Consider the following 25360-nt stretch of genomic DNA (forward strand, 5'->3'; position numbering starts at 1 on the left):
CTGGTAGTTCTGGAATGGGCTTGAGAGTGTCAGCTCACCCAAGAGACCATTAGCAACCATTATTTTCTCTGGCTTGATGACAGACTCTCTAGTCCTAATGGCCCCAGTCATATTATGTTCTGCATGTTGCCACCAAAATAAAGCATTAAAAATGTAAACTGTAAGAAAAGGCAGCAATCAACAGGCAGATGGGATTTTTTGTATAACTTTCACTGGATGCCACCTTTGTAAATAGGAGCAGGCACTGTCCAGGTTGCCATGTGCTGCACAGGTCTGCCTGACGTTACTCTTCACAGAAAACAACCCACCTTGTAATTTAGTGGACAAAAGAATGTGAAATATCTCAAAGGTACAAAAAAAATTTAGTAAAGTTAAACTGTCATGAGCGATAAACTGTTGAAGGTGGTACGTCTTCATTTGTAAAAATGCCTGAGGGCAAATTAAATAAGCCGAAGTGCCGTGAACTATCAATTATAAGCCAATAACTATCAGGAACTGAAATGTGATTAAGAACTTGAGAAGAGCCTTCGGTCGTGGTATGAACATACCTGGCCATTGTGGCTTTGTGTCTGTCTGCTTTTCTGTTCTCTGCTTTCTTAAGCAGAGAAATTAGCTTTTAACCATCCATTGTGTCATCTGTTACACATGATGCCATCTTCAGACTCTTATATTAACCAAATATCTTGTAGTCAACAGTATGTAACTGTCTGCTAGTTTACAGTCCAGTCCCCTCTAGAATGAGATAATAAGATTTATGCTTTGAAGTTCTCTCCACTCCTCACAAAAAAGGGAGAGATACTAAAAGTAAAAGAGATTTCCAGAGGGCTCTACTTTATATATCTGCCCTGTCTGCAAACCAGACTTGTTCTTCCTTGTAACTGTAGGGGTAGCAAGCAAGAAACAAGGAAAGGTGAGTGTCAAGTTACCAGCGAATAATGATCAAATTCTTGATTTTTTGGCAACAAAGCTTTAAGATCAGGAACATGCAAAATTTTAAAGTTCCCTGTTGAGAAGGATTACCTGTTGAACTATGCCCCTTTTCAAGATCTTCTTTGTGATTGAGATCTTAAACTTGTCAACCAAAACCTAGAGTACAGCAAGAACACATGAATGGAAGCGTTGGGTTAGGCTTATGGTGCTTGTTCAGCCTACTGGGCCAAAGCTCATGCCTAATTATCTGGTCCAAATAAAGCTTTTTGAAATTAACTTTGATTTCAACTGCTTTGTTTTATTCTGCTCACTGGTATTTTGTGCCATGTTTCTGTTATATTGTGTTAGTACACCATGGCTCAGCTCATCTCAGCCACATGGAAGCTGTGGTTCATCATACTGTCAACACTCGAGAAGGGGTGGCTGAGTTGTGGGTTTGCCTAGTTGAGTTGGGTGTCAGACCGAAAAACATCAGTATAGAAAGTCAGTTTAGAAAAGAAAAAGCTTAAAGATTGCAATGTGACAAGCTTAAGAGTAGATAAAAAAGGGTTATATGTTAGATTAAACAAAACTCATTTTTAAATCTGCTCTTTTTGTATCTACCAAATAAATGCCAAAGACTGACAGTTTGTCTTATCATTTGATTCCTAAATATCTCTCCTAAAACCAGAAATACAGATACCAGAAAGATAAGGTACAAAGTATTAAAGCTCTGTTTTGCCTTCTAGTGAAGTCTTTTGAAATATAATTCATTCTTAATACTGCCTTATATGTATTTTGCAAACAACTCATTTCTGAACAGTGCTGCCATGTGTATACATAGCATAGCTTGTGTGGTTTTGAGGTGGATGAAGTAGGTAGATGCCACCTGCTCAGGCCTGGAACTTTATGGGAAATACTGGATTACATATAATTCAGTACTTTGCAGAGTCGGCAAAATTTACAGTCCAGAAATGGTCAAGATTATGGTTGGACTCAATGATCCTGAGGGTCTCTTCCAACTGAAATGATTCTGTGGTTCTATGATAAGGTCACAGGAGGTTGGTAAATAGTAGAGTGATAATTAAAAGCACAAGTGCAAATTTAATTAAAATTTGTGTCTGTTGCAATTGAAAGACAGGCTTGACAAACTCAGCAGCAGTATATTCATCAGAACGTAATTACCTAACATATGAATACATGTTTCAGGTTTTCACATGGATCACATTTTTAAGAGTGAGGATTCGGAGTCAATAGTGCCATTGCATCAAGATTAGCTTGTTTAGCTCATCACCTTGTCATAAGGCCTAAGGAAAAAATGAATTCCCAAGACTTTCTGAGGAAAATCGTATTTTGTTCATAATGTTCAGTTCAACTTGTCACCTTCTTTGATGTATTTATTTTACAGCTCAGTTGAATATGGAAACAATATGAAAAATCAAGATTTCGGTCTGTGATGATTGCAAATAGGAAAACATAAGTATAATAATTTTGATTGAATTTTTTAATAACATTGTGTGTGTTTATTCCACTGCTAATGCAACATCTGATTTCAGATGTACGCAGTCAGAATTCAAATAAGCCTATAAAAATTATTTTTTCTAGGAAGTTAAAAGACATTAAAGTAGCCAAATGTACAAACAGAAAAGGAAGAAAAATAAACTGAAAAACGGACTCTGTGATCATTCATCAAGAATCCAAAGTCAAACATGAGAATGAAGAGGAAATTAAGGACTAAAAAGAAAAAGATGGCTAGAATGGTAAATGGCAGAATAACAGGATTTATTAAGTACTGTGGATTTTTACAGATTTGTTCATAAAATCTTGTTATTTTGAATCTCTAAAAATTTGGATTCATGTCATAATAACAAAGTGAAATGATTCTATAAAAGTGAGGGATTCATAAGCATATAACAAGAAGTGAATTTCAAAAACAATTAGGATTTATAGGTCATGTTTTCAGAAGAGCTCAACACCCTTTTGAAAGCCGGATTTCCCAGAGAACTTTTGGTGCTGAAGGGTGGGATCTTCTGAAATCCTGGTCGCAGATGTGTATGCGCAGTACTTGAAAATCAGAGATCCGCTATTTAGAAAGCTGGACTAAACAATCAAAATTCAGTATCAAGATATGTCATACAGAGCTTAAATTTGTTTTGTTTTTCTACAGCAATTAATATGCCTTTACAGAAGACAATACGGCTAGAAATCAGCGGTTTTCATGCTAATTCAAAATCGAGTAGAAAAAACAGGAAAGCAGAGAATTAAAGAATTGTTCATGAAAGGAGCATGTGAAGGGACAAAGTGGAATTTTTGAACAGACTTTGCGAGCATGTAGTTAAACTTTGAGCATGGCTATTACTCTAGGACTCAATATCTGTTCCTAGAAGCTCTATACTAAAATGTAATTTCACTGGCAATCCTGAACCCTTAACAAAGAAGTTGATCAGCTCTTGCCTCTCATCTTGTGTGATCATCTAGCAGGGGAAGGACTTGGCTTGGATCTCCTGGTTAGAAGAGATTACTTAGAATGGACAGTGCTTTAACTAACACATATTTCCAGCTCCAGCATATTGTTAATTTGTTCATTCTCCGTGGTCTACAGTGGAGTCTAGGGATGCTCGCTTTAGAAGCTAGAGTGGAAAAATGTGTCCCTCTGCCTTGGCAAATGCTACATCCTATTTGAAGAGTTCACTGCTGGAGTGGGAGGAATCGGAAAAATACACAAAATTTATACAGAACAGTTATAAGAACTTGACCTTAAATCACACATTTAGGCTGTTTCTAAAGTTCAGATAAATACTAGAGAATAGATATTTTTCTTTTCCCTGTCTTTTTAGTATTTTTTTGATTACTGATTATTTTAGGGGAATTTTTGCCAGTGCCACAATGTAGCAGGAACTTGAGGATGTGTTGAGTGACTGTACAGCTGTGTTTAGAGAACCAAATTGAGCCCTAGATTTCTTCCTAAGAATCACCCTCTATGCTCTTATGATGTTATCTTCAAAATTAAATGCAATAGAAGTCCACTTCCTTTTCCTTTTATTTCAACATAGAAATATTTGAAATGCTTGATTTCTGTTGTTCGCATGCAAGTCTATTTAACTGTGAAATTAAAAAGAAAATCTTTGGAGTTTGGTCTTTCATGTGGAATTCAGTGTTAAGTATACATTTAAGTGGAAGTCCAGGAACCACAAATATATTTAATAAACTTGTTACCTTTGGAGTCCTGTAAGAAATTTCAATTAATGTTAACGGAAAAATGCTTCTAATAACTTTGTTAAAACATTTCTAGTCACTGGAAAATTGTAAGAACATTCCACTCCATTTCAAATTCCAAAATGAAGCATAATTTTCTATAAGGAGTAGAATTCACTGTGGCCTAATTGTTCTTAAAAACATTAAATTTCTGCTCCTTTATTTTAAAGCAGCAGTGTGACTACTCTAAGTCTATTTTACTGAAATGAAAGGTACAAACCCCAAATCTCAATAAATATAATTTGAATTATGACATTTAATGGCATCTGGCAGAGTTCAGACTTTTTATCTGGCATTGGCAATAGAAAGATATTCTCCGAATTCCTGTTCCCGGTCGCACTAAAAGCATTTCTACCTGATGACCAGTTTTATTTGTGTGATAAATTAGATATGATAATTTTGCTCTTTTAGCAGATTCCTACTTATATTTGTCATAATAATTTGTCATAATAATTAAGGCTAGGAGCAGTCTGTAGTATTGCGAAGCAAGGAATTTTGCAGTTTTCCCTATTATTTAAATTGCTTATAGTTCTGGGAAATGTAAGGAAAGTATGGAAAAATGAGCTGACTGAGAGAATTCCTCACTCTCTCCTCTCTTTTTCTCTTCTTCTGACAAGATTTTGGGGTGTAAGTTCTATCTTGAACCTCAAATATTACTTTTGTCTTTTCTTTCTTTCACAAAAATACAAAGTTTAGCTGGTGAGTTCCATTTCTTCCCAGTGTATCATTCCTGGCTCACTCATCCATCTGTTCCTCACTGATATCATGAGTCAGACTTGTTCTACTCTTCTTCTTCAGACGATGTCATTAAATAAGCCACTTAAAATGGTTAAAATGTGAATGGACAGAACTCCTGACATCATCTGTCAGTTCAGCTTTTCTTATATGTTTACTAAGCCTTCTAGCCAAGCAGGGCTGTGGGCTTGTGTTGACTGGGTGCCCTTCAAAATGTCTTACATGGAGCCCTTAAAAATACAAGTCCAAGGATCTCAAGGCTCTGATGGAAAATCATGACTTTCTCTTTTCATCAGCAAAATGAGATTATAATCGCAGGGCTGGTTTCTCATTCACTTTCTTCAGCCGCTTTTCCTCAAACAGAATGAGTTGTTGTTGTATGCTAGGTATGGCTGTACATTGATGACTGTGAAAGCAGTTGGTTCAAGACAGCAGAAAGTCCGGTTCTTAATACTTCTTTTCTTGCTGAGCCGTCTCTCTACTTTAAGGGCATGTTACTGGTCACTTTTGGGCCAAGGCCAATTGTCTGAGGTTCAACAAGGCCAAGTGCCAGGTCCTGCACTGGTGAGGCCCCAACTTGTTTGGTTTTGGGCCCCTCAGGACAGTAAAGATATTGAGGTGCTGGAGAGAGTTCAGAGAAGGGCAACAAAGCTGGTGAGGGATCTGGAGCACAAGACTGCTGAGGGAACTGGGGCTGTTCAACCTGGAGAAAAGAAGGCTGAGGTAAGACCTTATCACTGTCTACAACTGCCTGAAAGGAGGTTGTAGCATGGAGGGGGTTGGTCTCTTCTCCCAAGCAGCAAGTGATAGGACAAGAGGAAATGGCCTCAAGTTGCACCAGGGGAGGTTTAGATTGGATATTAGGAAAAATTTTGTCACAGAAAGGGTTGTCAGGCATTGGAACAGGCTGCCCAGGGAAGTGGTGGAGTCACCATCCCTGGATGTATTTAAAAGACGCGTAGATGAGGTTCTTAGGGACAAGGTTCAGTGCCAGTGTTAATGCTTGGACTCGATGATCCTGAGGATCTTTTCCAACCAAAACGTTTCTATGATTCTATGGTTCATCATAGGTGGTGTCTCAGAGCACATCTACAAGGAGCGCATTTACCAGTCTGCGTACCATAAGGGTACCTGCAGATGCAATGCAGTGATCTCATGGGAGTGCTACACTGGAAAAAAAATCCCACCATGTACTTCCAAAATGAAAATGGAAAGAATTTCTCCTGGAAAGTGGCAGCTGCTTTCTGACATTCATGTAATGGGAGCAACTGAAAGCTTTATGGTGTGTAACTGTGACACGGCATTCCAACATAAGCTTCTCCCTGCCCTTCTTCCAACCAATAAACTATTCTTCCTCTCTTTTCACTCTCACCCCTCCTAATCTTCTTCTGTTTATATGCTTTAATCATAATAGCAACAAATCCATCCCTGCTGGTATTATCACACCGTTGCAAATTTTGGCTGTCTTCTCTGGCACTTTCCTTGTAGATGGAATGATATTGCCCACTTTGATGGGGCTTAATTCTCTATGTAAAATACTGCTCTGTCAATGAATATTTTCTCTATTAAACTATTTCCAGGCCAACAATAAGATACAGATTTTTGGGAGAACAGTTTTCTCATTATTACCTTAACCCATAAAAAGGCTTTTTTTTTTTTCCAAACATTTTGGGCAAGTCTTCAGTTACCTAAATATTTGTAGTACAGAGTAATTTGCATTTCAGCCCTGTGAGACTAGTAAATGTAATGAACAGTGTGTGTGTTTAATATTTTTAATATTTTTAATAATTCGCAAATAGTTCAGTATGTAGAGCTGACCTGCTAAGAAATGGTTTGCAGTGTCTGTAGAGAACACTTCTGGGTTCTAGCCTTTTGTAGGTTTAGCAGAATTCTAGGCTTCATCTGGAAGTACTTCTTACTGGAAAATATTTCGAGTAATATAAAACAACAGATTATTTTTTCCTGTGCTGTGACCCACTTGTAAGGTGAGGTCGGGATGGTCCCTCTCCTGTTGCCATTAAACAGTTTCCAGCATTGGAAATCAGGTATTGCAGAAGATACTGACAAATCTCCTGAAAGATGTGATTGAAAGCACATTGATTTCAAAGGGAATTGTGAAAGGTCTCCATTTACTTCTCAATGCAAGAAGTTGTTCTGTAACTACCACGATAAGTGTTTAACGGCAGCCAAGGTCTTGATCTGTCTGTCCAAGAATAGATAAGAGAATCGTGGTCTCTAAAGCAGGGAATATTGTGTCTTTGGTGAGATCTGAATTGACTACAGACTGCCATTCTTAATGACTGAAAAGTAAGTAATTTCACCAGAATTTATTCATGGGGCAGAACTAAGGCCACCACATTGATGGAGATTTTGTGACTAGTTTCAACAGGAGCAAGATCACACACCCAGTTGGACAGTAGGTGGAATCCAGAAGCGTTCAGCAGGATATCGACCGCGCTGCGGCCTCCTTAGGCCTCTGCCTTTTTGTTTACTCTGCCTGCGACCAGTCACATCTTTGGCAAAGAAATTTCTTACTCTTGGAAGCTGAAGTTAGATACTACCAAGATTTTCATGTCTCTCACTTGGTATTGTCATCCCATTTCAGTTCTTCTGTAATTAAACTCTGCAGAATGAGTTTTAGTGTACTCCTGATAACATTAAGCAAAGTTACCACTGCAGAAATCTGATTCACATTTTAAAAGGACTCGTCATATGGCTGGTCCAATGAGTTTGGGTACAGTATTCCAACATATAAGGCTCAGAATCAAATTTATTCTAAGTCAGTGCAAAGTGGCCTTAAAGTAGACATAAATTTAGTCACACCTCACCTTGGTGCAAATGACACTCGAGCCCACATGCCTAAGGTCGTAATCATTGAATCCAGCACTGTATTCGCTGTTACACTGAAGACTACAGTTCAAAATACAAATACATTAAAAAAATGCTGGTCCTTGAATGTTGTTTCCATCCAAGTGGAACTGCCAGGAAGCACTGGAGGCTTGGGGCAATTAAGACGTACTTCAAATAAAATTGGATAATGTATGTTAAATAAAGAGGGTGCCAGGACAGGGAAAAGCTTCGTGATCACTGTAGAGCATTTTGAACAGATGAGAATATCATCAAGGAGAATCTGCAAGAAAATAGTAAAAAAATAAACCAAAGTTTTCATTCATTTGAAAAATGTGTGGTTTATATATATTTGAATATAGTGAGTCAAATTCAGATGTTGAAGGAGGTATAATTTATATGATAATAGTGGATATATTGAATATAAGAAACTGTATGTTAGTATGAGTGATAAATGGACAGAAAGTATAATTTTTAAAATGCTGTGGAACAGGTACATTAACTTTTATTTTCAAGGCATCCTACTAATTGCTTTTTCTGCTAAATTCTTACTTTTACCACACAGAACAGAAGCAAAGCTGTTCTAGATACACAGCTCAATTAAGGAGACTCTTTGCTGCTGACAAGAATTCATTGTAGTTCTGTTGGTTTACATAAGGGAGTCCATCAGCTGGGACGTTGTTTTTTCTGCTTTCCTGGCATTGAATAGAATCAGCTAAAAGTTAATGTCTGCTTGTATCTTAAATTACTCCTGTCTTCTTTTATCAGGATAGTCTGTAAAAACTACAGCACAGCTTAGCTGCCTGTGAGGTGGTTTGGCATATTAATTTTACTTCTGCATTTCATTAGTAAGGAATAGCATGGCTGTTTGTTGCTGCGCTATGTGCCACAGCTAAAAGAATGCCTTCAACTAACTTGTCCCAGAAATGGTGACATAGGCAAAGGATATAGCAGGGGCAGAGTATGAAAGCAGGATGTGCTCCTTAATGTTTTTTTAAATAACATTTCTCTGATTAAGTCATGAAAACTGAGGAGAAAGTTTTGACATTGTGAAAGAGCCTGTAGGGTGGGGAGAGATAACAATTCAGTTTGTTGTGATCCATCGCATTGCATTTGATTACATCAAAGGAAGGCACAAGAGAACTGGTGATTAATGAACCAGCATACACAAAAAGGAACTTTCCCCTTAAATTTCATTAACTGTTGCTTGTCTTACATATATTTGTGTGCCATTTATGAATAGTGACTTTCTCTAATATCACTGAGGACAACATTGACAGTACAACTGCTTAATCTTCCCTTTAAAAAAAAAAATAAAATCTTAATACGACCTTATATTTTAAGGTTAACACCGCAGAAGAATACTGTGAAGTTGTGGAGATGATATACAACTTCACAAGATGTCTATCAGCGTGTTCTGTATTTTTCATTACTCTGTATCATGAATTTGCTTTTTTAGCGTAAGATGTCCTTAATATTCATGTAACAAGTGTACTGGATGGTTTTGCTGTATTTATTAAGCAAAGAATTGGAAGCATGTACCTGGGCAGTGTGTGTGTGTGGTAACCACACAGAAGTTGTCAAGCAAAACTCAAACCACAGTTTATTTGGCTAATGGATTTTGTGGGCTGCTTGCATGCTTTTGTGTTTAGTCCTTAGCATTATATTGACATTAATATGCTAACAGTTTTTATCTTGGGTACTACTATTTGCATTCACATATGTCTGTATAAAAGCAAAAAAAAAAATCCTGACTTTTAAAATAGTATTTATCTTTAAAGACATTGCTCTGTGCTGTTATCTTGTTGCATTTACGCTACTGTGCCCTCACCTACATAAAAAGGCTGACGTGGTCATTGCATGCTTAAATATGGCATTAAGTAATTCTGCTCAACTGAACCGTAATTTCCTCAGACACTGTGAGAGAAATTCTGCCCATGAAGATCACAGCCCTGCACGAGTCGGTTCCTTGAAGAACTCCATCCTTATCTTAGTCTCAGTGTGCCTGGGAAAACTCTACCAGGAGGTCCTGTGTTCAAGAGTCTTGATCCAGTCCAGTCTCAAACTATGAAAACTCAAATACCCCTTAGTAAAGTCGAGCTGGCAGACATTGCCGTGATCCTGTCAGTGACACTCAGTTTGCTTTTCCCGGGGAGCGAGAATTCCTTCTGCCCATCGGAGAAAATTTAAGTCTGTTATTTAGAATGTTAACTGCACATTCACAGGGTTGCGTACACTAACTACAATTTTGTTTGGAAAACAAATTAAGCTCTTCAGGGAGCAAATTTTACTCCTGACATACAAAAGTTTTCTTAGAAAAAAATCCTTCCTGTCACTTAGTCTTATAGACTATACGTAATATAATGACAAGTTGGGAATGAAAGGAACACAAAGAAATAAATTATTCTGGTGCCAAAGTGAAAATTTGGGCACCAATAACTAGGAAATGTAGAAAATCTGTTTTGAAAGCGTGAAGTGCAGATGCTGCTGCCTGGCAGCAGCATTTTGAGAGGGGGCTTTAAAAGATGGTAACAGACTTTCTTGGACTAAGCAGCCACTAACAAACCGTGGTAAAAAAATGCAAACTTTTCTACAAAATGTTGGTTATTTACATTTTTTTTACCACTTTGTTTTACAGAAACGGTTTGGTTACCCAGGAAAGTAAGCTTTGGTTAGAGCAGAGAATTGTGAATTACCATACAGTTGTTTTAAATCTTTCTGTTTTCACAGTGTGTATCTTCATGTGCAGTCATGTAACTTCCTGAATTTACGTTTATTGATCCTTAAAATAAGTATGGTGAGACTTCTCTATGGGACTTAATTCTTATAGAGAACTTTGGAATTTTCAGTGATAAGATTTTCTAGTAACTGTGTTTGAAATATTTGTTCTGTTGCCCATTTAATATGCTCAAACATTTATTTAGGATCACAGGAGATCCATAAGATAAAATAGAAAAAAGTACACACAGTATGTTCTTATTTGACACCAGAAGTGAAATAATATTTCGTCACTTGTGTTCATTATTTAGTTCTTTTGCTGTCGTGCAGTGGTGAGGTTTTGTTCATATTGAGCTGTGACAGACAACTTGCTGATACAACAAAACAAACGGCATCTTGAGCAGCAGAAGACTAAATTATTAAAAGTTTTTTAAATTGCATTTTATATTTCATGATCTATAATTATACATTATATAACTATATCTTATATAACGTAGTATAGACATCATCTTTTATATATATAAATTAATGACTAAGCAAAGTGAATGGTCAAGTCCAGAAAGTCCATCTTTGGTGAGAGGAAAGCCCAAGCCAACTCTGACTAGTTTGTCCTGTGCGTTTTCTTGGAAATCTGCTCAGCACAGCTGTGATAATAAAGCAGGGAATACTTCCCTGACCCTCCTTGTTTTGCCGGCAGATTTCTGCATACTGAGTAAAAGAAGTTGTGATTAATGTGGCACTCCATGTCAAGGGTAGACTGTAGATTACCATTAAGTGCATCATTATGTTATCTCTGAAAAATTTACAAGTTTTCACCTGACAGATAATAGCTTTTCCTCTGCCAAAACAACAGAGGACTAACAAGCTAATTTATGGGATGGACTAGTATATATTTAAAGAAGTGTTACTTTTGACAGACAAAGAGCTTTTGTTTTCTGTAGGGTTTTGAAGGAATTTTGAATAAAACTTCCTCACCCATTCCAGCCTGTGATTTGAAGCTGTGCAGATAGTGATGCTGCTGCTGCAGAATAGGACTGCGTGGCTGTGGAGCTGGGCTGGGATGCTCCTCACCGAGCATCGGTCGCTGCAATGGGTCTGTTATCAAATGTAAACAGTCACCTCCTTGTGTCTGCTCCTGGTCTATGGGGTTCTTTGTGGGCTCAGCGTTGCACAACGGGTGCAGGGTCTGAGCTTTATGTTCCCATCCATCAGTACAGCTGAGAAGTAAGTTGTCCAGCTGGAAAGCAGCATTATGGAGAGGGACCTGAGAGTCCTGGTTGACAACAGGTTGACCATGAGCCAGCAATGTGCCCTTGTGGCCAAGAAGACCAATGGTATCTTGGGGTGCATTAAGAAGAGTGTGACCAGCAGGTCGAGGGAAGTTCTCCTCTCCTTCTACTTTGCCCTGGTGGGGCCATATCTGGAGTACTGGGCACAGTTCTGGGCTCCCCAGTTTAAGAAGGACAAGGAATTACTGGAGGGAGTCCAGTGGAGGACTATAAAAATGATGAGGGGCCTGGAGCATCTTTCTTATGAGGAGAGACTGAGAGAGCTGGGTCTGTTCAGCCTGGAGAAGAGAAGCTGAGAGGGGATCTCATCAGTGTTTATAAAGATCTCAAGGGTGGGTGTCAAGAGGATGGAGCAGACTCCTTTCAGTGGTGCCCAACGACAGGATGAGGGGCAACGGGCACAGACTGATGGTTTCATCTGAACATGAGGAGAAACTTCTTTCCTTTGAGGTGCCAGAGCCCTGGAACAGGCTGCCCAGAGAGGTTGTGGAGTCTCATTCTCTGGAGACATTCAAACCCACCTGGACACATTCCTGTGTGATCTGCTCTGGTGAACCTGCTTTAGCAGGTGGGTTGGACTGGATGATCTCCAGAGGTCCCTTCCAACCCAAATCATTCTGTGATTCTATGTGATTCTTTTTGTTTGTGGCTATTATATTAACCCTTTTTTACACCCCTGGTGATTAAGAACACATAATTCAGCAGGAGTGAATACATCCCAAAACCTTCCCCACTGAAGAGTCAGTGTGAACCTCCAGTGACCACTACTGCCACTGAAGTGGAGTGAACCAGCAGGTTATTTCTGAGGAGGTTTGCTTTCTGGTGGTGTAGAAGGGATATTTTCTTCAGTAGGTCAGAGTCTTGTTGGTTTATGACTATGGTACAGAGATCTAACGGTGCCTGTGAGCCAAGATGCGGGACTGAAACAGCCCGGCTGTAATTAATGATTTCACCTACTTGGGGTCTCTTCTGAAACAAATCTTTAAAATGGCTCCTACTCCTTTCTGTCAGTCAGCGTCTGCCTTTTCACATCCTGAGGGCTTTTCTCTCCCATTTTGTTTCTCTGAGCAGAACGTCACTCTGTATTAAGAACCAGCAGCTTTGTGTGACAGGCCTCTCCAGGCCCTTGGCTGGTGTCTGTGGCCACAGGAGGGTGTAACCAGCATTTCTGGTGCATAATCAACACTGCTTGATTTCAAAGGTATTAAGCTTCTCTCGTTGGCATCACAGGAGTTAACAGCTCTGAAAATCGAGTCAGTTTTTTGAATACTGCTTGTACGTGGCATCCAGTTTTTAGGTGTGACGTTACCCCCTCAGCACTGTTGTTTACCAGTCCTTGTAACAAGTAGTATTACCCACTCAAACTTCAAATCATAGCTGACAAATGTCTTTCAACACTTTTGGTAGAAGCCGTTAATTAAAAATACTAATGTGTTTTGTTGGTTTTTTTTTTCTTGATCTGATTTACGTACTTTTAGTGTATTGATAAAGAAACCACTTAAACATTTTTTAAAGCCCCTTGCTGGTGTAGTTGAGGCTATTGTGTGGTGATAAACAACAATTTGTAATCTTGTTTGTCTTTTTGTACTCTGTTCTGATTTTATTCCAAGCAAAAAAGCTTTCAGCTGTTTCTGTGAATCCAAAAGCATGCTGATATAACCATTATCTAGTGAAGACTTGAAGGTACTCAGCTGTCACCTTGTCATCTTGTTTTAGGTAGATTGCAAGCTGGATAGAAAGTCCAGATGTACAGGAACATATATATGTTCTTTATGTAGGTAGTTTACAGTCCCTTGAACCATTCAGATCTCGAGTTGTATGTAATTTAAAGAGTTAAAAACTGATGATGAAAGTAGAAGCAGCTACCTGGTGACTAACCCGAAGAGTTATCTATTCCTTACACATCAAAATTTAATGTGTGCCTCATCCTGAACGTTGAAATCTTGCAGTTTAATATGATTTTAAATTAATAACTGTTAAATAAGTTAAATTACAGTTTTACAAATACTGTTTATTGTCACAACAATCAACAGTGACAATTCCAGTAACATGTAAGAATACATGTCCTATTTTTATCAGGTTGACCAAAGCACAGCAAGGGTAGGTGATACGACCACAGCTCTCAGCAATTCGTGGCAATGAGGCGTTTTTGCCTTCTGCACATTCACTGGCCAACTTGCAGAAATCCGCAGTTTTGCTCAGGTCTCTGTGACTGCTGTCTCTAGTTACCCAGCTCCCAGCCTTGCCCTGTACTTAACCGATAAAAATAACTGGACTTCGAATTGGGGGTAATTTAAGCCAGGTAAATCTGAATTTCTCTCTCTCATGATGTGTAATATTGTTTGTATTTTGACTGATTGTTACCACAAGAAACTTCTATCATTAAGTATGAGAATGGTTTCCCTAAATAAAGGTGTCATCAACCTTCACATATTACTTAATGGTATATACTGTGGCATTCATAGGTACGCCAATAGCTGGTGCTTATGGTAGTGAATGTCCTTTCATCTTCAGAATGACTGCTCTTTTAATAATTCTTAAAGTGATGAATCCAGTACAGTTCTGTGCCATCTGCTTGTTTTCCGCTAGTGTAAATTGCATAATAGATAAGATCCTGGCATTTGAAAAGTAAAAAGTGTATTAACTGGCGCAGAGCATTTGAATCTCGTTAATTTCCTTCATTTTACCTGTATATTTCTAGTTCTCTTATTTCAAGACACAAATATGACATACTTCTAAGAACATGAGTGAGATGATAATAAAATACGTTAAATCTGTTGTATCTGCAATTGTATTTCAAAGAGTTTGAAGTACACCTTTAAGCAATTCTGCAGTCCAATGCACATTGCAAAGTCCCGTCTTGGGAAACTAGCGGTAAACTAAGATATAGTTGATCAGTGTCTGAAAAATGTGAATTTTACATTTCTATGTTATTGTCTGCAAAAGATTAAAAAGAGAAAGAAATTAAATAAAATTGCCCTTCATCTTACCACCATCTTTTTAATTTGTGTGCCATTAAAAAGTGCAGGAATGCACGGGAGACCGGAACAGCTTTCTTGGTTTGTCCTCTTTCCTCCAAGGTTTAGCAGCTTCCCTCAGCGGTTAGTGCAGCACTCCAAGCAACTAATCCTCTATCTATAAACTGTGATGTCAAAGGATTAATGTGTGCCTGGGAATGCAGGTCAAATCTGCTTTTGATCACAACAGTTTGAGTTCAGCAACTCGCTGAAATATCACGAAACTACCATATAATTTAGTACAAGTCTTGCATTCCTGTACTTCAGCTGCTGGTTGCCTTTAATAAAAAGAGGCCCAGGATTGATTTCCCTGAGAATGTATTTTTCTTTGTCTAAAACCAAAGTAGTATCAACTGGAAGGTTGAAGCATTTCTTAAAATAGTTCCGTATTCGGTATAAATAGCACTTCCCAAGTCTGGTTTTTAAATACTATAGAAAGTACAGTATGGCAAGTTATTGATATTTCCTAATTTTCTCCTGTTTGTTGTGTTATAATGCACAGACCTTGTGAGCATCCCTTGGTGGGGTGTCCTGCCTTCTGCTGGAGCTGCTGAGACCAGGGGCTCTGCACACAGATGCAGTGACATACATTAGCTGAGTCTCATCTGAGAGTAAAACCAATTATTTTTTAATATTTTTTACATTATTTGTGCAATACGTAGAGCGCCATGTGCAGTAAGCAGACATATATAACTACATGTATTTGATTTACACTGAGTGACAAACGAAAGACAGAGATTTATACCTAATTGTCTTCAAATGCCATGTCCACATTCTCTCTTACTTTACTTTTTTGATACTTCTGTCAGGTGCTGTAGTCGTGTGTCTTTCAGGGTTTTTCCTATATGAATTCTTATAGTATGTTTTTACTTCCAGAAAAAAAAAGCAGATATCGTTTTAGAATATTTGTTTGATCTTAACATTGAAATATATTTGAGAGTAGGGATATTAATTCACTTTTAGTTAGTATGGGTGTGTTTTTAATTAATTATTCCATTCTTTTTTAAGGTTACAGTGTATTCTACAGTGTTTCAAAAAGGTGGGCCCAGTTTCAAAGCAGTATAATAACAAATTGGGTCCATCTTTTTGAAACACCCTGTGTTATCATAACATAATTACCACCTCTATAATATGTTTGTTTCATTCACTGAGGGATTGGACTAGATGATCTTATGAGGTCTCTTCCAATACCTAACATTTTGTGATTCTGTGAACATATAAAGAGCAATATTGTGCACCACTGTACACATGTCACTGAACAGGATGCGAGCTCAGACTCTTGTTCTGAACACATTTACCTATATTGAAGTGCAAATGTAAAACTCCGTGTGCTGTCAAACTGTAAGGTTACTGACACTGTGGCTGACATTTGGTAATTTTTTTGGTTGATTTACTTAAAATAGTTCACCAAATGCCATAAAAAGCCACGTACTCTTGCTAACATCAAAAATCTGCCTGGACTGAGCGGAGGGTTCCTGCCTGCTGCCCTCTGCTGGGGTCCCCATCCCGGAGCAAGGGGCTGTGCTCGCCCTCCTGGGCACTTAGTTCAAACCCGATACAACTGAGCATTTCATAACCACATTCTTCTTTGCTTTGTCTTTTAAAAAGTTTAACCAGACCACCCCAGGAAGCCTGGCTATGTTTTTGAGGTGCAGCGCGCCTGGAAACTCAACTTCATTTCCAGTGGAGGCTCATTTAAAAATTAAGTCTCCCAGGCTGGGATGTGCTGCAGGGCTTTGCTGACAGTCATTTTCTCATGGCCCAACAGGTTCTTCGCTCTGTGCTGCTCTTTCCGACGATCGAGCGGATGGCTCAGTCCCCTCAAGGAAAGCTCATGACCCCTTTGCTCTGCAAACTTCGTTACGTGCTGTACATGCCCGTCTACCTGCTGTCCTTTCTGCCAGAGGGAGTCAAAGCCTCCCTGGTGCGGTTTGCTCTGCGAGGAATGAAGACCTGTGATGAATCTTCCATAACAACCTCTGTGAATCTCTTCAGCCTGGACTGCATTGGTGAGCACCCTTTATTTTTCTCTTTTGTTACCAACTGTTCTATTGTTCGCATTTGGTAAATGTCGATGTAGTTTTGTGGGCAAAAGTTTAGTACTAAAGCATGAATGCATTTTGAAGAACAAGTTTAATCTTTTCTCAAGTTAAGACCGTGGGTACAGGAAAATCTCAAATTAGTCAATTTGGTAAAAAAAAAAAAGTCTTAAGGGGAAAACAGCAAGTAAAATATTTCCCCGAAGAATATGTACAGAGAACTGACCTATACTACTAACAATAGTGTGATTGAAACGCCGGTTTGCAATCTAGTTTGTGTTACTTGTGTCTACTTACTTTTTGCATTTCATTCATGTTGGATGGTGAAAATAAATCAGAACACGTTTCACAAAGGGTTTTTTGCATCTGTTTTTAAAGCTATGATTTAACCAGCTCTATAGATTTTATCATCTGAATGGGAATATTGGTAAATTCAGAAAAGAGCCTTCAGCCTACAAAGACATATAAAAGTTATTTTATGCACAGAAGGATTTCAGTGCTTTTTGGGTCATATGAAGAAAGAAGATTGACATTCCTCCAGTGCTTATTGTACGCATATTTTGCACATTCTAGCAAGAGAAACAGCTTTAAGAAAGGGAGTAATTTCAGATAAATTATGTTAGGTTTAGAATGACAACCAGACCGTGGAATGTGCTATACTCCAGGTATTTTGGTAAGTTAGCAGTTGAAAACAATTTGGACTAGAACTGACGTGCTAACACAGTAATAATAGCAAGAAGGAAGTTTTGATTGCATTAATAGTTGTAAAAACACATTCCTACATTTCCAGTTGTGCTCTGTCTTCTATCAGTTAAATTTTACCTACTAATCATCCAAACAGATGTGCCAGAATAACTGTGGTTGCAGCAAGGTCCTATAGCTTTGGTGGATCTCTGTGGATGTGCTGGTCTGTACTGGGGGCTCGCTCTGGGACTGGATAGAGACCAAAAACAGGATGGGCAGTGATTGTTCTTGCTGACAAACCTAGAGAGCCCCGTTTATGTTGTACAAACCTGCCATGAAGACAGTTGCTGCACTGAAGTACCCTGTGCCTGACAAAATCAGGCTTCTGGTTGGTAATGTAAACTTCTGATAGGAGTTATATGGTTTGTTCATATTAATTTCTGTCAGTTTTATGATGACCGAGGAGAAGGCAAGCCTGCAGTCATACATACACTAGGCTTTTGGGCTTCTTCCTTTGATAATTTAGTCTCAGAGAAAGGTATGTGAAGGTCTGTGGAGATCACATCTCCACAAGCCAGGAATCCTTCTCTGGTCCCCACAGATAAACTTTTACGTCTCAAAACAGGTTATCCACATCCAGGGTTGTATTGGAAATGGTCCTTGGCCTGCAATAACCTCCAAAAAACATGTGGCCAGCCATTGTTTGTGAGTGCTGTTTGGCCCAGACCGCAGCAGCGGCAGGAATAATTGAACAGGATGGATTTTGTGTGCTGCTGCTAGATCCTGACTCTCTGAGCTCGTTAGTCCCCAGGTAGATGAGCCCGGTTCCTGTGTGCACGTCGGCCTGTTGTAATTTTCTATGTGCACCAGTGCCAATCCGTGTCCACGCTGTAAGGTAAACTGAGGCAAGAAAGCAGGCCGAAAGCTCTTTATTCATAGGATGTGATCTCTGTCTATGTTCAATTTGTTGACTGAATTAATTATACCAGAATGAAAACCCCTGTGAGCCAATGTCTTGTAAAAGTTGCATAAATAGGCCTTATTGATGCAACTAGTTCCTTTGCACTTGTGATAACATCTCTCTCAAGCAGAATTCCCCTTTGGTTTATTCTTTGGAAACTGGTGATGTTTTACAGCCCAGTGACTCAGGACCACATGTGTGGATTAATAATCTTAGGGCTTTCCGGATACTGCTTGTTAACCTCTCTTGTATTGTTTGCGGACAATAGAAAATGTTACCATTCAGCAAAAATTTACTAAACCTAGCACAACTACTGAGTCTGTCTTCTGAGTTACCGAAGCCCCTGGTTTGCAGTAAATGCTTTTCTGATTGATTCCTTGTCCCTTAATTAACTGCTAAATATGGTTCAGAAACATTCAGCAAATGAAATTGTTTCTCCTCTTCATGAAGGCTGCATGTCAACTCATTAAAAATACACATATTGCCTTTGGCATGTACACGTGTTGCATTACTGTAATTGTAATAAAAGCCATGATTAAGGGCAGAAAAGATGGTAAAAGCTTCCTTAAAACTAATACCTCCGTTAAAACAAACCAACCTGCCAGGGATTTGTTACCACATCCAAAGCTTAGTCACAACAATGTTTTCTCTCCTCTGAAAGGAAATGAGATTTGAAAACTTAATTATAGCAGCAATGTAAGGCCGGGTGCTGCTCCCATTGACATCAAGAATGAAAAGCTCCATTCAGCGGCAGCAGAATCAGGCCCTTGGTTAAAGGAGTCAGTGAAGGAAGAATTTTATTACCTATCTATCCCACTGTTGCAAATTATGTTTGCTTCTGCTGCTTATCCAAACTCATCTTTCCATTGTCCTAACTTTATAGCTGATGGTATGTAGAAGGAACACAGCAGAAGGCATTGCGATGACGCTGTGCAGAAGGGTAAGATAACATAACATCTGTCCCAAAGGACTGAGAGCAGAAAGAGGAGAGACAGCAGGAACTGTAAAGAAAATGGATCATAAGGAAGGATGGGAAGACATAGATAATAAAAGGAAGGCATAAATAATAAAGGACGTATTAGAAAGAAGCAAAGGGGTCTGAAGACAGTTTGCCTACCTGGGTTTAACTTCTAGCTAAGATATTGTATGGCAGAAAAAGCATTGCAGTGGACAAACTAGCATTTGGGTACTTGTATTCATGAACGTAGGAGATTAGGAGACAGAAAAATTGGACATTAGTGACCTTGAGTTATCTGAAGCATTGTCACTCTGTTTATTCAGGCTAGCAAAACAAGGATACCCCTATCTAGCACAGTGGTGGTTGTTCTACAAATCTTGTACAGTCCTGCAATGCTGGAATACTTTGGCACTCCAGCACATTGAAATTTGTAAACATTTCTTCGGTGACAGATGCCAGTAGCAGACTCACAGTGACAGTAAACTATTCTATCTACACGGGACAGGATTTATTGTCCAGCCGTTTGACTGGCAAACTTCCTCCATTTGTTTCTGTAAAATTTCCACAAAAGCACAGACATTACACAATGGGTAAACACCGCAAGGCTTTTTCAAGAGACGGGCTGGCAGGTCAGAGGTTAACGTCTGGATGACAGTGAAGATACAGATAAGCACAATAGCAAGAAAAACCTCCAACTGGCCCAAACTCGGTTGAGTCCTTTGTGATCTTGAACCTGTGACTTCCCTGGAGGAATCTCCCTGTTTGTTTAACCTATTTGGGGAGCAGGGTGACCAGGGGCAGGGGAGGGTCTGTTTTGTGCAGTTCAGGCTGATTGTGCAGGAGGGAACTCAGAAACCTGAAACAAGGGTTTCAGATGGGTTTATGCTGACCCACAAATACAGGCTGGAGACAGTAGATTTCTAGGTTATGTAAAGCATCCAGGAGATGTTATAAGAAGACGAAAAACTAAGATTAAACTTGGATTCAAATTTTATCTTGGAGACATTCACATTTCATGTGGAGTGTCTACATTTCCTCATATTACAGAGAAAAAAGGGCTAAAGCAGTTCCAGGCGTTCCACCCTTATGCCCACAGGACTGTACAGGAAGCCACTTCTCTCTGTTGGCCGTACAGGATGGCAAAATTACATCCCTGAAGTGCCATAGAGTAAAAAGCTTTCCTGTGGGATAAAATTTGCAGAACTGTCAAATAGCATCTGGGAGATAAATTTGTATCAAAAGCCAGTGAAACGTAGCCTTCCAGTTGCTATGAAAATTAAATGCAAGCTTTTACATTGACTAAGTTATTTAAAAATTTTATCTCCAGGGAACCAACTGGAAAGTTTCCTTCTGGGTTTGAATTATCCCAACCTTGGGAGCTGTCGTGTCTTGAGATCTGTTTCTGTTCCAGTTCTCTCTTCTTAATCAGCGAGATTTTAAATATGGCATTATGGGTGGTCTTCATCTGCCCACTGCAGACATCATACTGTCTGAGCAACTGGCATCTAAAGCACAACAGGTGAATCACTCCCTGCAGATGACTGTTTGTCTTTACTGACCACAAAAGGACATGCTCTATTAGATAACAAAAATCAGAGGAGATACATTCTGTGTCTACTGGCTGCTTGTTTTGCTGTAGACATCAGAAAACAATGTGATCTGAATTATCCATACAGCCTTTACCCTTGGTGCCATGACAGTCAGATATCCCATGCTTTGGCTCTGTTGAATTTACAGCTGGTTTCTAGTGAATCCTGTTTGTTTCCTGCTGTCTTTGAAAATTCATTTTACATCTCACTTCCATTTCCTGACAAGTAAGATGGGAAATTTTGGGAGAGTTCTCTTTTTTTTTGAGGACTAAAATGCTGTAGAAATTCCTATCCAATTGAAACACTTGGCTAAGGACAGTGTGTGCTGTTGTGTTCTTGGCACTCAATGGCCCCTCCACCTGTTTGGCTCATATTTTTCAGAGTTAAAAAAGAGTGTTTAATGTATCAGGTAAGCACTTCATAAACGAATTCACCTGAAATGGTGAAATAAGAGTGCTTTGCCCCTAAAGAGTATTTAACAAAAAGCTATATAACCACATAGCTAAAATTTAGTTTATTTTTCTTTGTTTGTTTTTAAATTAAAACTGTGCTCTTTTCTTGCACTGAAATTAAAAACTTGACTTCTAAAAGTAACAGAAGATATGATGAGCATCTCTAAATTCAGCATGGAAGGCAGAGCTCTTTTCATTTTGTTGTATGGAACTAAAACTCTCCATTGAGGCATGTAAGGCCTAGGGGGCATTGCCCATTTTATTCTCATCTAGGTCTTATTATTTCAAACACTGTATCACAGTATCACAGTATCACAGTATGTTTGGGATTGGAAGGGACCTCAAAAGATCATCTAGTCCAATCCCCCTGCTGGAGCAGGAAGGCCAAGGTGAGGTCGCACAGGAACATGTCCAGGCGGGACTGTAGTAGCACATTCACAAAAGAACTTGGCATTCAAGGCAAGCAAGGGCCTGTTGCCAGCATCATAATGCTGGGCAGCAGCAGAACTGTACATAGATCTACATCCCAGGGCAACAGTTAATCTACTGAACCTGCTTAACCATATATATATATATATAAAACCTTATAAAATATATATATATATATATGTGCAGCTTCCACCAACCACAGTGGCTGGACAGGCTGACATCCATGCCATATATTTTAAAATAGAGACGAGGGGCAGACTTTTTAGCAGGGCCTGTTGTGATAAGAACAAGGGGTGATGGTTTTAAACTAAAGGAGGGTAGATCCTGTCTAGACATGAGGAAGAAATTTTTAACACTGAGGGTGGTGAAACCCTGTCCCAGGTTGCCCAGAGAGGCGGTGGATGCCCCATCCCTGGAGACATTCAAGGCCAGGCTGGATGGGGCTCTGAGCAACCTGATCTGGGTGAAGATGTCTCTGCTCATTGCACAGGGTGGTGGACAAGATGACTTTTGAAGGTCCCTTCCAACCCAAACCATTCTATGATTCTTTGGCAGAAACTGATACCACAAAGGATTTCGGTGGCACCTTGCAATCTCACACCTACATTTTCCATCATGGGCAGGAGAATAAAAGCTTTCCCTCCCACCTCGCCGATAGGCAATGGTGCAGATCTTTGAACACAGACCAGCAAATTTTCAAGTTGATTTTCCTGAAATGAAAGCTCTGGCAGTAAAAAGTGACTGCTTTGTTTCTTCTGATAAATGTTAAATTTAGATATTTTCTGGCTATAACACAGAAAACATTTCAAGGATATTTTTCTACTTTTATATTTAAATATATATAGAATTTCAGACATGGTATATAGCTAGGCAAAATTTAATGGAGAACAGAAATGACTAACATGGTATGTCAATTACATCTACGTAAACTAAATAATGTTAAATCTGGACAGTGTAGTGTAGTATATCACAGGTGGGCAGGAAGGATGAAGCTCAACAGGTCACCTCCCTTATGAGGAACAGTTGAGGGACCTGAGAGGGTTCAACCTGGAGAAAAGGAGGCTGAGGGGAGACCTTATCACTGTCTACAACTGCCTGAAAGAGGCTGTAGCATGGAGGAGGTTGGTCTCTTCTCCCAAGTAACAAGTGATAGGACAAGAGGAAAGAGACTCAAGTAGCGCCAGGGGAGGTTCAGATTGGATATTGGGAAAAAATTCTTCACAGAAATGGTTGTCAGGCATTGGAACAGGCTGCCCAGGGCAGTGGTGGAGTCACCATCCCCAGAGGGGTTTAAAAGACAAGTAGGTGAGGTTCTTAGGGACATGTTTTAGTGCTAGAGTTAGGTTATGGTTGGACTTGATGATCCTAAGGGTGTCTTCCAGACGAAATGAATCTATGATTCTGTGATTCCTATGTGCATTCTTTGCTACTCAATGGGGCAGAAAGAGGTTAAAATGGTGTAGCAGACAATCTCCCATCTCCCTCCCTCTCACTACCATCCAGTTAGGATTCAAGAGAAGTCATCTTTACTGAAACCAGGTAACTCTACAGCTGTCTCTTACAAGATGTTTTTGGCCTGTATCTGAATTTGCTACTGCCAGATATTGCCGGGGTCAGAGGCTGCACTCGGTGGCCCAGCGGCCTGCCCCGCCGTGCTAAACCCTCTGCTCCTGCAGCGTTTCTCGGCCGGCTCCTCTGGGCTGTCACTGCTGACTCCTATCCACTGCTGACATTTTAAGTGATGATCGTAATATGTATTTCTGCAAAGTGTTTAAGAGCGTGTTTCCTTACCTGTGGAAACACAGTAATATTTTATCACCTGCTTCGCAGGAAAAGGGGCCAAAGAATAACAGTCTTTAATATTTTCATGTTTCCTCTGCTACTGTTTATTTTCCTGTGTGATGCCTGACTAAAATGTTTGTTTTATGTAGTCGGACAACTCACTGTACCAAGGCAGCACTTAAGCTGACGGAAAAACCTCACATCTGCTTTATTCTTTTTGTGAGTGAACTAAACTTTTCCTTAGTTCGGAGTAGGATGCTCATATTAAATTACTGGCGGAAGGCAACAACTTTTATGTATTTATAGCCCTATTTATTTTTTAAAGTCAATCTGCTTCATAATTTACCCCATTTCCAAATGAAAGAAAGATGTTTAACAAGGACTTTTATTACTTGCAAAAACTTTTGCTTTCCTGTGGAAGGCTTGTGAAAATAATAGTAATAATGTGGAAATTTCTCGTTGGGTTTATTTCTGTTAATTATTCCTCTTTTTCTTCTTGGGGGGAAAACCCGACACAAAAAACTCCCATCATAAATATTACTCATAAGGTGTGAATGTTTTGATAGTGGAACTGCTGATCATTTCCATGAAATGTGAGGCACAGTTGGGATTTGGTTGGGGAACGGGAGATTGTTTATTCACCCCTGGTGGGGTTTCATCCCCAGGGATACCATTTACTCCCACAAATTTGCAGCAAGTCTAATGATGTGTTGTGAATGGCATGAAAAAGGAAGGAGTAACATCAACAAAGCAGAAAGGATGTTGAAGATAAGTGTACACCAGTTAAGTGCTAGCAGCTATAGTTGTTTCATGTTACCAGGGCTAGATAGTCATCTGCAGATTGGCACTTTATTTTTCCTAGGCCCAATACAAAGCGCCCTGGATGCAGAGGAAGGATTCCCTTCTGCAGGAGGCTCATTTCTTTTGTCTCAGGTGTCTGTCCAAACTCCCTGAGGAATATGTGAAGCAGAGCTTGTGGCTCTTGTCATAACTTATATTTACTGGTTGGGAATTTAATTTGATTCATCGAGCTCCTTCATCATGCAGTCACAGCAAAGCACTTAAACGCTCACCAAATCCATACCCATGAGTAAACTATAGCCATTTGTGTCTCAGAATAAGGATTTTTTTTGAAAAAATTACATTTACAAAGCTGCTAGCTATGCAATAGCTGTCATTCGATGCACCCTAAGGGGACACCAGTCTGGATGTAATTCCTACAGTCATCTAAAATAATATTGCAGCCATCTTTGCAGCTACTTCTTGTCATGAAAATGTCCACCAGCAGTCACCATCTCCCTTGCCTAATTCTTTAACATGATGATATTGAGAAGAAGAAAATGCCTACAGATTCTTCATGGATCTGTGGAAGAAGTGGTGGTGTTATCTTGAGCAAACCCAATGGTGCAGGAGATTGCTTGCGGGTTAGTGCAATGGTCAGATGTATTTAAAATGAGCTTTAGAAATAGTGGTTTATGTTTAATGAAGGGTGATGTAATGTTCACCTTTCATACCAGTCAAAGGCACTTCTCCTGAGAGGAATGTACCTCATTCAAAGAAGGGGTAATCCAGTTGCTGAATTTCATCAGGGTTCCTCAAGAAAGAGTCAGCGTCAGGTTCTAATCCAGAAAAGCACTTAAACTGACCTCCCTATGGCCACTCACGTGCATCAGCTCTTCTCTAGAAGAGCGTATGA

General features: G+C 39.4%; 1 protein-coding gene across 2 annotated transcripts in view; it reads left to right on the forward strand.

Moving 5' to 3' along the window:
- Nucleotides 1-25360, forward strand: part of LDAH (lipid droplet associated hydrolase) — a 125006-nt gene that overhangs the window by 66306 nt on the left and 33340 nt on the right. For both annotated transcript variants that reach the window (XM_065055785.1, XM_065055784.1), the window contains exon 5: nucleotides 16539-16779. In XM_065055785.1, coding sequence (XP_064911857.1) covers nucleotides 16539-16779 — 241 coding nt within the window. The remainder of the gene's footprint in view (nucleotides 1-16538; nucleotides 16780-25360) is intronic.

The sequence above is a fragment of the Columba livia genome, chromosome 3 (assembly GCF_036013475.1).
Source record: "Columba livia isolate bColLiv1 breed racing homer chromosome 3, bColLiv1.pat.W.v2, whole genome shotgun sequence".
NCBI classification, from domain to species: Eukaryota; Metazoa; Chordata; class Aves; order Columbiformes; family Columbidae; genus Columba; species Columba livia.